Source organism: Rhinoderma darwinii, chromosome 5, assembly GCF_050947455.1.
Source record: "Rhinoderma darwinii isolate aRhiDar2 chromosome 5, aRhiDar2.hap1, whole genome shotgun sequence".
Lineage (NCBI taxonomy): Eukaryota > Metazoa > Chordata > Amphibia > Anura > Rhinodermatidae > Rhinoderma > Rhinoderma darwinii.
In genome coordinates, this window is record NC_134691.1 from 7,924,333 (window position 1) to 7,942,236 (window position 17,904).

The 17,904-nt window shown below is 44.1% G+C and overlaps 1 protein-coding gene across 2 annotated transcripts in view; it reads left to right on the plus strand.

The window, feature by feature from the left end:
• The window catches only part of TRAPPC9 (trafficking protein particle complex subunit 9), a 531,112-nt gene that overhangs the window by 163,002 nt on the left and 350,206 nt on the right, over positions 1-17,904 (plus strand). For both annotated transcript variants that reach the window (XM_075825698.1, XM_075825699.1), the window contains exons 18-19: positions 4,827-4,969; positions 5,421-5,531. In XM_075825698.1, the coding sequence (XP_075681813.1) occupies positions 4,827-4,969; positions 5,421-5,531 (254 nt within the window). The remainder of the gene's footprint in view (positions 1-4,826; positions 4,970-5,420; positions 5,532-17,904) is intronic.

A 17,904-nucleotide genomic window follows, 5' to 3' on the forward strand; every position in this document is an offset into this window, starting at 1 on the left:
CACCTCCAAAAGTTCCTGTGTCATGCTCCAACCCCTCAGATCTGCACTCGGTGTTCACTGGCCCAGCTGAGTATTTTTTAAGTAAAGCCCTCTGCAGTCGGTATGAGCCAGTACCCCAGGCTGTGACCATTATCTGAGGACATGAAGTAACATTTCCTGAAGTGTTCACAGTGGGGATGTCAACAGCCAAGCTGATATTTATATTGGGAGGACGGTGAAAGTAAAAAAAGTTGCGTGCACTGTCGCGTTGCTTCCTTTTTCAATTGGTTGCTTCTCGTTTGCCAGGACTCCCGGCTCTTGGAACGTCAGGAGGTCAGTGGAGGAGGATAGTAACTGAGTTATCGGGAGTCATTGCCTGCGGCTCTGTGACCTAAGTGACAAATCTACACTACCTGTGAAGCCGCGCTCCCGAAATCACACCCGCGGTTTTGTGGTGCTTTTTTGGTGAGAGATGTGTAAAATGGCAGCAAATGACGCCATCCGGCTGGGGATTTATGCCCAATAAAGGTGGCAACCCTAGTTGATAGGAAGTTCAGGACAGGCGCCCGCGTCTCCTAGGTTATACAGACTTATTTACGGCTTCCCCCACTCAGGCAGCACTAAGTGTGAGAAAATTGCACAAAGAACATGCCAAGACTAGGGGGTAAATATGCAGGAACAGGAAAGATTGCAAATGAAAGAGGGACAAAAACGTAAAAAAATTCCCGACAATGTCTCCATTCAAGCCTTATCAACCTTTGTACCAGCGTTTTTTGGCGGAAAATTGTGACCTTTGGCCTTTTTACGAAACCCTCGCCACTTTTGTGAATAGGGGCTTGGCTAAGGGGGCGACCAAACAAATGTATTATAATTGATACCAAAAAGTGGCGTAAACTATTACATTTCACTGGGGCATATCAACGTATCGGCCCATCCTGGGCATCGTACCTTACCTCCCCACCAATCAAATTACCCCCCGCTCCTTCATTGGACAAATTAATAAAACAAAAGAATTCTGTATATTCACCTCACCCGCTTCTCCTTCCCTCCGGGCTTCCTCAGCCTCCCGCAGCATTGTATGGGATGCAACACTTAGAACGTTGAGTGCTGCGTCGCATATAAGGCTGCTCAGTGCCAGGACCTTGGATGAGGCGCGCATACTGAGGGGACCCGGACGGGCAAAGCGAATAAGAGTGGTGAGAATAATTTATTCCAATTTTATGTCTGATGAGGAAGGGAGGGGGCTCGATGGCACACGACCGCGGTTGTTACGTCACGATTGTGGTGTGCCGCTAGCAGAGAGATGCAATAGATTTATTAGGAGATGTGCACCTCTTACTAAATCTGTCGCATCTTACTCCCGAGAAGCAGAAAATTAAGACTGGAGTATGAAACGCCAGTCTTAGTAAATCTGCCTTATCGTATAGTAACCTGAGAAAAGGCAGCCAGTGGTGTAACCACCGCCATAGCAGCCACAGCGGCTGTTACGAGGCCCGTGCCGCCCGCCGACACAGGCCACCCCATGCTGCTACAGCGGTAGCTACGCCACATTCAATAGTATCTGCATTCTTTACCTAGGCCATCGCAGGAATGGGGCCTAGGTGAGTACTATTTTTGTGTTATATTTACTTGGGGGGCACTGTTCACAGGGGGAGGTGGAGGGCTGTATGGTACTATCTACAAGGGGGAGGTGGGGGGCTGTATGGCACGATCTACAAGGGGGAGGTGGAGGGCACTGTCTACATGGGGGAGGTGGGGGGCTGTATGGCACTATCTGCAAGGGGGTCTGTATGGCGCTATCTATGGGGGGGTGTGCCACTATCTACAGGAGGGCTGTATAGCACTGTCTGCAAGGGGGGCTGTATGGCACAATCTATAGGGTTGGCTGTATGGCACAATCTACAAGCCGGCTGTATGACTCTACGGGGGGGGGGGGGCTGTATGGCACTATCTACACAGGGCTGTATGGCAGAATCTAGAGGGGTGCACTATCTACAAGGGAGGGCTGTGTGTGGCACCCAGAGGAGGGGAGTCAAACATTTGCTATGGGGCCCAGTCTTTCCTAGTTACGCCCCTGAAGGCATCATTGTATTTTCAGGAGAGGAGTGTGCTGTATTTGTGCAGGCAGGGCTACATGTAACGGGGGCAGAATTTTATAGTGGAAAGGGCAATATCTCCAGCAGCACAGAGCATTTAATGAGGAATACACTGATCTTGTGAAGTGCATTACCTGTCCACTCATGTGATGATGTCAGTGAGGACAGGGCGGCATGTGACGGGCAGTGCCGTGATGTGGGGGATGGAGACAAGTGGGAGGTCACAGACTGCTGGTGATTAATGGGACTATGGTGACTGCATTTCTTCATCTAGAAATAAAACCCGATCGCCTGTCCTGCAGCCAGTCCGTCATCATTATTCGTTTCCATGCAAGTCATGAGTTAACCCCTTCCCGCACCGCTCCTGTAACATATAGCTGACACCCTGCTGCAATGGCCGGGATCAGAGCTAGATACAATCCTGGTTGTTTAACCCCCTAGATGCCAATGCATCCTGGACATGTAACCCCTTACATGCCGTGGCACCTAAGTTGTTTTTACAGAGTGAGGGGGCTACCTCATTAAGTCCATCGGCCCGAACAGTGGCCACCAGGTCTGCCATGAATTAAACCCCATTCGTTCTTGGCACGTTCTTCATCTGCGCTCTTCACAGATATGTTTGGTAGCAAATGGAGTTTTTGCTTTTATTGATATTCTGGAAACCGAGAAATGAGGACATTGATTTTCTCCTGATATATGATGTACTCCGTGTCACTCTATGGCTGCCGGGTGGGTATAACAAGCAGAAACAAATTAATCCCAGCAGGAATACCAAATTTTCGGATGTGTTGCTTTCCAGTGAATGGATTTTAGTCTTAATTAGGTACAAGGGGAGTTGTGTCTGTAATCCATTACTGATCGACATTGGCATTGAGGCATCACACTTGAGACATATTTATGAAAATGTTTCATGTTGGAAGTTGCAAGGCCAGCTACAGTAGTCATGGGGCTTGTAACCGCTACACACACGAGTCTTCTGTGACTGCGCAGAAATGCTGGTCATCAGTGGTAATTTATTTTTTTTCTAGATTTTTTTTATATTGTTGTTTATATTTTTTTTACATTTTGTGTACTATTATTTACAAAAAACATGGTAGTAAGCATTAGTAGATCATTGTCAGTCTGCTGCAGAACCTTACAATATTTTTCAACGATGTAGGGTGGATTTAAACCTCTGACGGAAGTCTCCGACATATGCCACTATACAGGCGTGCAGTGGTACACGTCGCACATAGGCTCCTATGTAGAAAAAAATATAACCAGGAATTTTTTTTTTCCTTGATTCCTCTGTATGGCCGACTATGCTATACCATAAGGTTTGACTAAAATGCCGTCCCTGCTTTACAGATGCCAAAGAGGCTTTCTTTTGGCTTCCGTCGGGTGAATGAAGCCCTGTGGATAAGTACGGCCAAAAGTACACAGCAAGCAAAGTGTGAACAGTATTTTTGTATAGATATATGATGAGCCAGTTAAAATTTAAGGATCGCACCTCTATGGCCCAGAAACATATAAGGCAGTTATGGCCTCCACCCTGTAACCTCAGTATAGTGGCACTATCAGTATTGTGTACCATCAGAATAGGGGCATCAAACTCTCGATTTGGCCAGCCTGTGACCTAATCGAGAATTGGGTGCCGCTATACTGGTGGACTTCAATGGTTGTGTCTTTCCTTAGCAGGGAAAATCTGGGCAACAACAAAAATTCAGCTTTTGCCTTGAGTCTTTACCAATTTCATGATCCCCCACAGGACAATGGCATGACTAGCAAAGCGGCATTTGTATGAGCCACCTCGGAGTCTGAGATGCCCTAGTAGTGTAACAAGTCATACTAACCATCATAGGGACAAGGCCATCTGGAAAGCCATTCCTCGCACAGGCTTCTACTAAGGCCATCTGGAGGAGAGCAGGGGCTGAATTGGCAGTGATGAGAGTAGGGAAGCTTTAGAGAAGTCCAAGAAAACAATTTTCAGTTGTTGCCTGAATTTTGATTTTTAAAAGGATTGTCTAGTTTAGAAAACCCATTTCCATACAGCCTATTAGGGAATTCTGAGATAATAGGGGTCCACTGTTCAGGATCCTCATCTCTTGGAGGAGAGCGGATACATAGAGCGTCTCTCTGGAGGTCCGGTCCTGGATTATACAGACAACACATTGATATGAATAGACACTGTGTAATGTCTAATTTCTCCTGTGGTGGCGCTGTAGGGAAGGTGAACACTTACTGCCAGATTTGCCCACAGATCACAGCTGATCGTTGGGGGTTCAAGCATGGGGAGACTTTGTGCTCAGCTGATTTGTCAATGGACCCTTGAAACAAGTAGAGATTGTCTAAAGCGGAGTACCCCTTTAATAAAAAGTCTAAGACATGATGAAGGAAGTCCTCCTGTGTAGTGGCATCAAACTTTTTCTTGATTTGACCAGTTAGCGGAAGGTTAAGGCAGTGAATAAGTAAGTTAAAATTTGGTTGTATGTGGCCAATAAGCAATACTCCCATTCCACCAAGTCACCAAAGAGGGGACGAGCGGGGTTTTTAGGACCATATTGAAAGTCTACATCTTGTGGCTCCCAATCATCTCCCAGGGGCTGAAGGGGACTACCAAGATAACAATAAGTGTTATGAATCTCTGGTATAAGGGTCGGATACTGTGAAGACATCCGACCATCTCACTGCACGTTCCAGGCAATTGTTGACCACCTTACTCACGTAGAGCTGATAAGATATAGAACAGTATTCTGTTTCCTCCTTCCACAGACACTTGAAGGAGTTTTGCACTTCAAATACTCGGGAGGACCAGGTCATGCTGAGGGTTACTACAGGAACATCTCTCTCGGCCTCCACGTGGACGTAGAACCATCTGTCTTCTTCACGCGGGTCAGCACACTCCCAGCAACCAGGTGAGTCTCCTGTCGCTTACGCACAAAAAGCTCAATCCTTGTATAATGGACAGTTCTGCAACTTTCTAATATACTGTAAGTATCAATTTCTCACCACTATCTAAATTTCTGCATGCTGTAAGTGAATGGAAACATTCATCAGTTACATCCAGTGGCTGAAGAGTCCTTCTCTAGTCTGCTCACACAGCTGCTGGGCTTGTTGCAATGTATTATTGCAGTTAAAGCTATAAGCTTGTATGTGTGTATATATATATATATATATATACACAGTAAAATTATTTTATCAAGTGACCGGTTATCAGACCTCTAGACTATCAGATGCCAGATTGCACGCACACTAATATACATCTTTGTGGTCAGAAAGCCTATGGGCCTTTTAAGTGTTGGGGTTGATTGGGATTCTTACCCCCGCGGCCCCTTAAATTGATGCTTTAATCAATTTTTTTTGCAGCACAAGACAATGTCATCTCCTCCTCGATGTCTATAATTCTACAGAACACGAGCTGGCTATCAGCGCCAAAGACAATGAAGATCTCATCCTGCATGCTGGAGAATGTCAGCGGTAAGTGCTGGGGACCTTGCCCTGTACATATTAAAGCAGAACCCCACCTCCAAAATATACAGTGGAACCAGATTCTATTGGGTTGTTTTTTTTTGTCCATCCTATTAAAAGTTGGAGTTCTGTTTCGGCTGCAAGGCAACTTTTGTTTGTGTACTTGTGCAGTAGAATTGCGGGTTACAGCGACTATCGCACAACCTTATTGATTCCCTATACGTAAAAAGTTGTCATACTTAACTACTACTCCCTTGGCTTGTCCCAGAGTCGTCCAAAATAGGGCAGATCTCACCCGTACTCTTGCCAGATTAGGCAAGTCTCCTGCAAAGGCTGCTGGCCACCACTGCTGGGGGTGTATGCTATATGTTTATGGGCTCTCCCTAGTGGCAGCTACATCAGAAAGTATTTTATAATTTAACCCTTTACCTGCCAAGAATGTCTCTCATACATCCAGACAGGGAAGCGCTTCAGTAGCCAAGGACATATCTGATACATTCTTGCAATAAAGGCTTTACTCAGACTGGCTCGCAGCTAGAGCAATCTGTGTCTTGTTTTAAAGCTAAGATTCTTATTCTAGCTGCGATCTAGCCTGAGTTAAAGCAAATTGAATTGGAAGCTGCATATAATTGCTTCTCTCATTTCAATCCGTGTGGTGGAAGAGAGGAGAGGCAGCGGGGTGTGTGCTGGTGAGTGCAGGGATAGGAGGAGAATTTCTGATCCTCTTCCTGTCCCTGTATGGCTGTAGATAACCCCAGTAGGAGGGGTAACATGAACTTTCGTTTATGTTATCAACCCCTTATCAATCAGAGAGAATTTTTTCACTCTGAGTGTCACATTTGGGATGGGTCTCTCCTGTTCATATACGATCTTTAGCGTAAAAAATCTGCTGCCTGCTCCTCTAGCAATACCAGTTACATGCCACAGTCATAGCGATAATGATTATCACTAGAGGGGAATGTCTGATACATTTCTGACGTATGGAAAAGATTTCCGTCATTCAGAACAGACATTTTCATCCGCTGACTGTAAACGATCGTTTCCAACTAGTTGACACATTAGATTAGGTTTAAGGATTTGTGACTATTGATTAGGCGGAGTTCACTCGTTTGTGTTTATTGCTGCATTTTTCACAGAATCGCAGCAAAATTTAGTGCTTTTGACACAATTTTTTTAATATGGCATAAAAAAATGCACTTTGACCGCAATGTGTAAATGTGTGCGTGGAAATACACAATATATACCCAGATAAGCCCCAATTAAATTTGCCTGCAAAAATTGGTTGATGTTTTTCCGTGGTTTTGCCGTTTGTTTGACACACGCAGTTGTGATTGTGTGATATGTATAAACACCTCCCATCTTCTTTGCAGATTACATTTTGTTTGTCTAAGGAGTCAGTCCGCTTGAGTACACATTTTACTCGCAAAGTTTAATTTTTTTACATTTTTGCTTACAATCACAGTTTGATGCAAAGTTGCATGAAGGTGGTTGTGAGTTTTGATTATTACGTTGTATTTTTACACACGTATGCTGTGCGCTCTCAAAAAAAATTGTTTTTGGTAACATAGTAGCTATTTTCGCGGTGCAGTATATATTTTTTAATACACGTGTAGATGATGGCCAAATATTGCATGGCCCCTGTTTCAGCGTTTTTGAGCGCACAATTTGCTGATGTAGAAATTTGTGATATATATGAAAGTATGACCCTTTCACACATTGATATACTATTTTTACATTGTTTTTGTGTGTAATCCTCTGCATGCATGTGAGTTTTAGGTGCAAATAAATGTTCAAAATGCATTTTTTAAAAATAATTCCTGTTTGTCACAAAGTTACGTGAAGGTGTATATGGCTGCCAACAGCGTTTCATGTCAACTGCAATGATCGGGCTGTCTGCTGACTGGAAATATATGCATTTTTTGTTATGGAAAATGTTATTTTGAAACAAAATTGCCTGACGGTGCCTGTGTGTATAAAGTGCTTAGTAACATTCTGACAATGTGCCAGGTGTCGACTTTGATAAAATATATAGATATGGGGGTTCAGTATGTCAAAAGTGGGAAGATTGTCCCTCTACCAGAGGTTCAAAATGTCAAAAAAACCCTGGCAGTGAAAGGGTGGGGTTTACATGGATAAAAAATCCATGCTGCGTCTCAACTATTCCTTATCTTTTAGGCCCCATGCACACGACCGTAGAAAAAATCGACCGTAATTGCAGACCCCTTCCCTTTTATTTATGGGAAGGTGTCCGGGCTGTAAAAGTGTACCGCAAAAGATAGGACTTGTCTTTGCCTTGATTAACCCTTTTGTCTTGCTATAAAAGTCTGACCCGTGCACTTCCTTGCCAGTCTATTGAGTTTCCTTCCTCTAGTCTAGTTATTTTCTGTCTCTCTAGAAACTGTTGCTGCTCATTTGTGTACCGAACTTGAATTGTTTCCTGACCACGTCTCTCCCTCGGGCTACAACCTGTTGCCGCTTTTAGTCACTGGACTCCGAATCTGCTACAGACTGTGGCACACAGATATGCTCTTCATGTATAACTTGGCTATTCATTTTTTGGTCTTTTGTCTACGGTTTATCCGATAAATTCTTGATCGGTTTAATGTGCATTAACTGTACTATGGGGGGAAGCACGGTGGCACTGGAGCCAGGACGGTGGCTCACTGACCATCGCAATAACTTTACTATACTTAGGGTGAAAGGCACGATGGCTCAGGAGGCAGAAGAGTGGGTTAGTGACCCTAGCAATAACTGTTCAAAATTTCACTAGGGGGGGATGCACAGTGTCTCAGAAGGCACAACGGTGGCTCAGTGACCCTAGCGATTACTGTACTATGGGGGGGGGGGGTAAACACAGTGGCCCCAAGGACAGGACAGTGGGTCAGTGATCCTAGTAATAACTGTACTATGGGGGGAAGCACGGTGGCTCTAGGGCAGTGGTGGGGAACCATTTTTCTGCCAAGGGCCATTTGGATATTTTTTAACATCATTCACGGGCCATACAAAATTATCAACTTAAATTTACCCTGCTATATTTGGTCAAACATCTAATTAACTCCCCCCTGATGTGATGGCGGGAGCTGCTTCTCTGTGGTGAGCCGTGTGATGTCAGCCGGTATTGATGATGTTGCGTTGGTCGGTCTGGAGCGCTGTTGTCTCTTTGGTAAATTTTGAAAAGAACTCGCAGCAGTAAGTTGTTCCGACTTAAAGGGGTTTTCCCACCAGAGATATTTATGACATATCCACAGGATGTCATAATTGTCAGATGCGGGTCCCACCTCTGGGACCCGCACCTATCTCTAGAACGGGGCCCCTAAACCCCGTTCTACCTCTCTGTGTTCCGGCTGATTTCTGACCATGAATAAGAAAACCGCATAGATTGCTGAGCTGCGCTATTTCCGTAACTCCCATAGTAGTGAATGGCAGTTATGGAAACAGCGTAGCTCAGCGAGCGACGCAGTTTTCTTATTCATGGTCGGAAACCGCACGCTTCAGCCACAATACAAAGAGATAGACCAGTGTTAAGGGGCAGCATTCTAGAGATAGGTGCGGGTCCCAGATCTATCAGATATTTATGCTTTAGCATGTGGATAAATGTCCTTGATGGAAAAAAAAAAAAAGTCACTTGGGGATCACTTTGAGTAAGTAGGGTGCGCGGGTGGAGCCCAGGAGGGAATAACATGCCGGCGGCAGCAGCGGTCAGAGGGAGGTCGGGGCGTGCTGTGACGGGAGTGGACCAGTCCGGTCACATGACCTCACTGACACAGGTCAGGTGACCGGACTGATCCAATCTTGGGCCGGCAAACACCGACCTCACTCAAACCGCCACTAACGGAGCCAAGTAGCGAATGACGTGGCAGCAGCGCGATCGGAGTGAGGCCGGGCCGGAACAAATGATCCCTACCCCTGCTCTAGGGCCAGGACAGTGGCTCAGTGATCCTAGTGTGTGTGTGTCTGATATAGGTGAAGTAGGTTGTGAGTCCCATTGAGAACAGTGACAGATGTGAGTGATGATAATCCGTGTACAGCGCTGCGGAATGTGTTGGTGCCATATAAGCAGCAGTGAATAATACAGTGACAACCGATCCAGCACTTTCTCGGACAGATTACTAGTTGCTAATGTGGACGGTCATCATCTTTGCAACTGTGGGAACAGGACGCTGCAGTTTTTTGACCCCCCCTAAATGTAAACATGGGTGTTAGTATTTACTGACCGCAAGCAGAGGTCTTGGAAAAACGGTGAGAAATGTATTCACAAAGTATATTAGAACGTTGACGTACATACATAAGATTTGAGGACCCTTTAATATGTGATTTTTGGGGTGCATTGTGCTCCTGTTCATCCTTCGTGCCATTGTGAGTCTCTATGTTAGATCCAATTCCAAATTAGTCTAATTGACTTTTAATTGCCGCCATCTGCATTCAGTCGATTAGTTCATCTGAGATTGTTTTCGCGTAGGTTTAAATCAGCAGCAGCAAACAGCATTATCATATGCTCAGCTCTATGTAAATACTGGCGAGCCGCCGGGAGATGGCACATACGTGCGTTACTTTGGAAGCGAGCAATAAAATGAACTCATTGACCGCTGCAGGATAAATGTAGAGGTAAACATTAGGTAATTGGGCTGTGACCCTTTCACTCACTACCCTCTTAACAGCACCCAGGAGATGGGGGTGTAGTGTCCCCAGAGGACACAATGATAAATACATAGCACAGCCCTGGATCACGAGGTGATCGCCACGCTCATCCCGGGAGCTTCATTACTGCTGTTCCTTCTTTAAAAAATTTAGAAGATTTTTCACAATTTTTCCTGTTTTACTTTCTTTGCAGTCTTTTCATTTCTGAGTTGTTTTGCTCTCCAGCGCAGGAAACAAATGACACAAAGAACCACAATTTCATTAGCCACTGAGGGTGTCATCCAACTTTCCATAACCCCTGAATGGCCTATAAATGTGCAGGGGGATTTGATGTGTATTTGCTCATCTTCTTTCCACTGTTGCAGAATCATCCCTGATTGGTAAGGGGAAAGATAACAAAATAAAAGTTCCTGTAGCCCCCTGGGGGTCACTGGAGGCTGTGCATGGGAGGGATCATAGCTGTGATCTTTCCTTCTGCTCTCACTTGTAGTTTCCCCTCCCACCTCCTCCCTACACAGACACAGTACCAAAAAGTTCTCATCCTGCTCCCCGACTTCAAACGAGTTCTGTTCCCCGAATATTACACCTAATTCCTGGTATCATTTGAAAACTTAGATTATGGGCTATTAATATAATACTAAAATATAAGCAAATATCTAAGTCCTTATAGTCTAGTCGCAGCAGGCGCTTAAAGTCCTGACATATTACATATGTCCTTGGCAGGAATAGGGTTAAACCAACAGAGCAGATGACCAATGCGTGAAAAACTATTTTTCCTGCCTTTTGTTATTTTCTTTCACCCTTTAATATAAATAAAATGCTAATATATATATCATGGTGTCTTGAAGGGCTTGTCTGGTTTCAGCAAATTTTTGCTGTTTTTTGTTAAATTAAGTTACACAATTTTCCAAAATACTTTCTGTATAAATTCCTTAAGTTTTTCAAGATCTCTGCTTGCTGTTATTCAGTAGGAACATTCATTGTTTTACTTCCAGTGGATACAATTCTGTCCATTGTCATGTGGTGAACACACAGGTGCATGGCTCGTTACAGTTACAGTGTGTGTATCAGAGAGGTGTCTACTAATGATCCCAGCACCTGTGTGTTCATCACAAAACCAGGCCAGAATTCTAAATAATAAATGTTCCTACGGCATGACAACAAGCAGAGATCTTGAAAACTGAAAGTAATTCATTCAGAAAGTATATTGTAAAGTTGTATAACTATTAATTATACAAAAATAACATAACATTAACTTGCTGAAACTGCACAACACCTTCAAAGTTTATTTATAGAGATAGTCTACCTCAAAGAATTACAGCCTGTATTATACCCCAGCTTTGCATTCATAATTCTGCTGCTGGTCACTGGAAACAGTCAGCGGGCTTGTTGTCAGATACATCCCTAACAGCTTAGCTAATTTCTTATAATGCAGGGGTACAGTTATTCTTATATGAGATGACTGTACAGTTCCTGGTGTAAAAGATGACACTTCCCAGAATTAAAATTATCAGTGCAAGCTCTGTACAGTCACTGAATAAGCAGGGCATGCGAGGAGATTTCAGCTCTGAAGTTTGCAGAATTGTGACTGCAGTTCTGGAGTATAATACAGGATATATACTCAAGATCAGTACAGGATAAGTAATGTAATGTATGTACACAGTGACTCCAGCAGCAGAATAGTGAGGGCAGCTCTGGAGTATAATACAGGATGTAACTCAGGATAAGTAATGTAATGTATGTATTCAGTGACTCCACCAGCAGAATAGTGAGTGCAGCTCTGGAGTATAATATAGGATGTAACTCAGGATCAGTACAGGATAAGTAATGTAATGTATATACACAGTAACTCCACCAGCAGAATAGTGAGTACAGCTCTGGAGTATAATATAGGATGTAACTCAGGATCAGTACAGGATAAGTAATGTAATGTATGTACACAGTGATTCCACCAGCAGAATAGTGAGTGCAGCTCTGGAGTATAATACAGGATGTAACTCAGGATCAGTACAGAATAAGTAATGTAATGTATTTACACAGTAACTCCACCAGCAGAATAGTGAGTGTAGCTCTGGTGTATAATACAGGATATAACACAGGATCAGTACAGAATAAGTAATGTAATGTATGTACACAGTGACTCCACCAGCAGAATAGTGAGTGCAGCTCTGGAGTATAATACAGGATGTAACTCAGGATCAGTACAGGATAAGTAATGTAATGTATGTACACAGTGACTACCAGCAGAATAGTGAGTGCAGCTCTGGAGTATAATACAGGATGTAACTTGGGATCAGTACAGAATAAGTAATGTAATGTATGTACACAGTGGCTCCACCAGCAGAATAGTGACTGCAGCTCTGGAGTATAATACAGGATATAACTCAGGATCAGTACAGGATAAGTAATGTAATGTATGTACACAGTGACTCCACCAGCAGAATAGTGAGTGCAGCTCTGGAGTATAATACAGGATGTAACTCAGGATCAGTACAGGATAAGTAATGTAATGTATGTACACAGCGACTCCACCAGCAGAATAGTGAGTGCAGCTCTGGAGAATAATACAGGATGTAACAGGATCAGTACAGAATAAGTAATGTAATGCATGTACACAATGACTCCACCAGCAGAATAGTGAGTGCAGCTCTGGAGTATAATACAGGATATAACTCAGGATCAGTACAGTATAAGTAATGTCATGTATGTACACAGTGACCCCATCAGCAGAATAGTGAGTGCAGCTCTGGAGTATAATACAGGATGTAACTCAGGATCAGTACAGGATAAGTAAGTGACTCCACCAGCAGAATAGTGAGTGCAGCTCTGGAGTATAATATAGGATATAACTCAGGATCAGAACAGGATAAGTAATGTAATGTACAGTTTATGGGCAAAAATACATGAGCCCTGACCATCACACGGATATAAGTTTGTTGGACATCCTATTCTAAAAGCATTGGTGTTAATATGGAGTTCCACTCTTCTGGGAAGGCTTTCCACAAGATTTTGGATTGTGTCTGTGGGAATTTGTACTCATTCAGCATCTTTTGTGAGGTCAGGCTCTGACATTTCAAGGGTAGATTTAGCAGATAATAATGACACTTAGGGGTGACCGGTGCAGATCCAGCAGATAATGTCACTTAAAGATGACATCAGATAATAGCACTTACAGGTGACTGTGTCAGATCTACCGAATCCTAAATGACACACACTGACTTGTGGTAAAGGTGACATCACATGACGGTGCCACGTGTAAAGCCTCTGAACGCTTCAGTATGACCCATGCTACGAGCAATATTTGTCTATGGAGATTACACGGCTGTGTACCTGATTTTATGCCGCTGTTTGCATGTGGTTGCGGCTGAAACACCTGAATTCAATCATTGGGATGGGTGTCCACATACTTTTGGCCACATAATGTATTTACAAAGTGGCTTTCATTTTTAAGTAGATTACTTCTATATGTAAATCCCCGGACAGCCTCGTTGATATATCACGTGCTGGATTTAGTTTGTAGCCGCGGTCACGTTGTTGTGGCTCCTCCCACCTCATTATAGATATTTTTACGTTAAACGCCGTTGTAAATTCCCTTCTTTTTTGATTAATCTTTACATTAAGCAGCTGAGCTCCGGTACTAATCTATTAAAAGCAATTCCTCTCCTCCCGCCAGCGCTAATAATAGAAGGGGTTTAAATTGAGGAGGTAAAAAGTGTCAGCGGTGATGATGTAGAGGCGACATCGCATTATGGCAGACGCTGCAAAGGTCAAACTTCTTAAACGGCCCGTTTTATCTTGAGTACCCACGGAAGAGCCACTCCAGCATGTAAAATAAGGAAGACGTCTGCTCGTCACTCGATCGCCGGCGTTCGTGTAATTCTTATTTCTAACGAGTAGCAGCGATGAACGGTTACATCATGAGGACAATCCTACAGCTCTCGCTAAGAGCAGAAACAGCGCCTCCGTCTGGCCGGGGAGAGGATAGCACAACAAATGTGTGGACAAATGTGTAGTTATGTATTTATCCATGGTAGGGTGTTAGATATGTTCACTTTTATGTCTTTCTTTTTTTTTTTTGTGCCCCCCTAAACTTTTCGAGGCTTTTTGTCTTATGAGACATAACCGATCCAGCGATGGGCCGCAGTGAAAACATGATGTTGAGGTTTGTCAATAGAAGAGTCTTAATTCCATCACGGACTACATTACATAGTTACCTGGTTGCTGGGTTGTTCACTGGAAGATGAGAATGTGAAAAGTTATTGCCCCCCCCAAACCTAAATTGGCTGTGCCAACCTTGGCAGTAACAATTACAAAAAAAACATTTCTGTATCCAGATCTAAGGCTATGTTCACACGGCTTATTATCAAACATCTGCCTATTGACTTCATTGGAAAAAAACTGTGTTTCGTTCCGACGGGGCGTTTTTTTACACGGCCATTTGTAAAAACATTGCGTGAAAAAACGCCCCGTAAAAAGAAGTGCATGTCTGTAGCATCCTTAGATGCGGACCGCCGATCCTGCTAACCGCTCGGCGGCGCGGCCATGGATCTGTGAGTGCTGGCCGGCATCTCCTTTCTAGGAGACGCCAGCACTCTCTTCGGCTCCGCTCGACACTGTCCTGTAGGGTGCGCGCGCACACTCGTGCCCAGCCTTAAAGGGCCAGCGCACGCACATGACTTATATTTTAATCAGCCCCAATCACTCTGAATTTTTTAAGGGGCCTTGCCCCTTCACTCCCTGCCGAAGTGTTGTTAGTAATTCCTGTGTTAGTCTTTGCAAATGGTCCCTCAGTGTTTTCCTGTTCCTGTGCCCCGCTACCTGTATCCCGTGCCGTGCCTTTTTCCTGAGCTTGCATAGTGTTGGAGTCATGTCCTGCTGCACCTACTGTCGTCCTCCACGTCTGGCGCAACCTGCCGCACCTACTGTCGCCTGGCGCAACCTGCTTCACCTGCTAACATACACCACGTCTGGCGCAACCTGCCACCTCTAGCCCCATCCGTGCTAGAGCCTCTGCCACTGTCTGGACTCTTCAGGTACCCTTGTGCTGAACTTTGTATTGATTGGGTGCTCTATTGTTTGGCCAGCTGCCTCCCTGCTCTGGCGGTGCGCCCTGGTGGGTCTACATACCTACAAACCGTGACAATGTCACTTGAGCCTTTTTTGGAGCCGATTTTCATTGTCTCAATAGAAAAAACTTTCCAAAAATGTCCGTAAAAAACGCATCAAAAAATACTTGATGCTTAACAGCTAAAAATCAGATTCAGTTTTCCCTTGAAAACAGCTCTGTATTTTACAGCCGGTTTTAGTTTAGTGTTTGGATGTACCCTAACAGACGCTGGATACGGATTCTAGGGGCAATAGATGCATCTTGGGAGGCAGGCAGTAAGGGCCTCTTAAATGGGTTGTCCGCTTTTGACTATCCTTACTTGCTAGACGGATCCCTTGACAATGAGCTGATTGAGACCCCCAGCGATCAGCAGTAATCTTTAAGTAAACCTAGCAGTAAGTGTTAATTTTCTCTGCAGTGCCACCACAGGCAAAGTTGAGCATTACACAGTGTCCATTCATATCAATAGGTTGTCTGTAATACAGGACAGGTCCTCCAGAGGGAGAAACTTTTTGTATCTGCTCTCCACTTTGACCAACAGATGAGGATCCTGAACAGAGGACCCCCCTTTGTAAACTTTCTAAAGCATTTCATGTCCTCCAATAACCGCACAGTCACCAATCCTCCATCCAATAGACTACCTCTAGGATGCGGTGTAATTACAGATTCGTTACATAAATTTGCGCCTAAGAAATCTTCGTGATGCTTTCATGTCGTCCTGGAAATGTTCTCGTGAATCCCATCGCTGGCTTTTTTCTCTTCTGTATTAGTTACCCCATACTTGTTGACGTCATCACCTTGTCCTTGTACCGCAGTGAGAAGTATATGGTCTATTGTAATACTGATAACACCTACTGAGATTTTTGGGCCAATATACGCATGTAGCAACCTACACTGTAGTGTGTGATAAAATAGATATAACCCCTATGCCAGGGTCGCACAAGAACTCTTCATCATCTAACAATTCTTTATTTAGAAATACATACGTGGAAAAACACACGTAAAAAGTACACATTACCCACAAAGATATAGACCGGGCCCAAAAACCTCATAAAGTAAAGTGCAAATAGTGCATATAAGGACTGATAAGCTATATCTAAGGCCCTGTGGACACGGCCGTAAAAATCGTCCGTAATTGTGGACCGCAGTTACGGTCCGTAATTACAGACCCATTCGCTTCTATTGTCCATGGATACCTTCCCATTTAGTTATGGGAAGGTGTCCGGGCCATAGAAGTGTAGCGCGAAAGATAATCTCTTGCTTTTTACGGTCCGTGCTCCCATACTTTGTATGGGAGCACGGGCCAAAAATGTCGGCAGCTGTGCGCAGCCGTCAGCGGCTGGCTATGCCCGCAATCCCGGCTCGTGATTACGGGCACGGCCGTCTGCATGAGGTCTAAGAGTAAATAAACATGAACATAATCGCCCATGGAATAAGGCCCCATGCACACGACCGTATTTTTCATGCATTCGTAAATATGGATCCGTAAATCATCCGCATATATGGAAGGGTTTCCGTAAATACGGTCCGTAGTGCATTTGTAATGAATCCGTATTTAGGGATCCACAAAAAAAAAGAGGAATCTAGGGTAATCCTGGCGTCGAATAGCAATGCTTCCGTAATTACGGATGGCTACGGATGTTCGTCCGTAATTACGGAAGCACCCATAGACTTCTATGGGGAGTCCGTGCCGTAATTACGGACAAAAAAAGGACATGTTCTATCGTTTCTACGGCAGGGACACCCATCCGTAAAAATACGGAAAGGTGTCCGTAGCCCATAGAAATGAATGGGTCCGTAATTGGGGATAAAAAATACGGTTGTGTGCATCGGGCCTGAGGGAGTATGGACAGAAACCAGGACTGATTCCCCCCATGGCCCTGGTCGGTATGCCTCATTTTATTTGACTTGGTTCCTGTCTATACTCCCTTGCTCCATGGGTGATTATGTCCATGTTTATTTACTCTTAGATCGAGCTGATCAGTCCCTTTTATGCACTATTTGCACTTTACTTTATGAGGTTTTTGGGCCCGTTCCTTATCTTTATGGGTAATGTGTACATTTTATGTGTGTTTTTACCTTTATGTATTTCTAAATAAAGAATTGTTACTTTGGATAAAGAATAGTTCTTGTGTGATCCTTACATAGAGGTTATATCTTGTAATACTGACTTATAATAAACCCCTGCGTTCATTTATGTTCTGATACTTTTACCTTTTTGTAACTTGCTCATCAAGACGTAATCTAAGAATTATTTGCCTATTGTTCAGAAATTTTTTAAACCATATCCGGCACCATTCACAACGACCTTGAGTCATCTCCATTGCTGCCACTTGTATCTTCCGTTAAAATTTTATTTGTAATGACCAAAGACAAGCAAATCCTGTCTTCTTCGCCCAGCACAGGGGTTTAACAAGTGACTATGAGGCCCCAGAGAAAACTTGGAATGGAACCAAAGTCTTCCCTTTCTTAAAAGGTTTCCCTGCTTTGGACAATCCCTACTTGTAGGAAGGGTCCCTTAACAATAAGCTGATCACTAAGTGGCCTCCTGCCGGGTCCCCCAGTGATCATTTGTAATCTGTGGGGAAACCTGGCGGTAAGTATTCAGTTTCCCTGCAGCGCCACCACAGGTGAAAT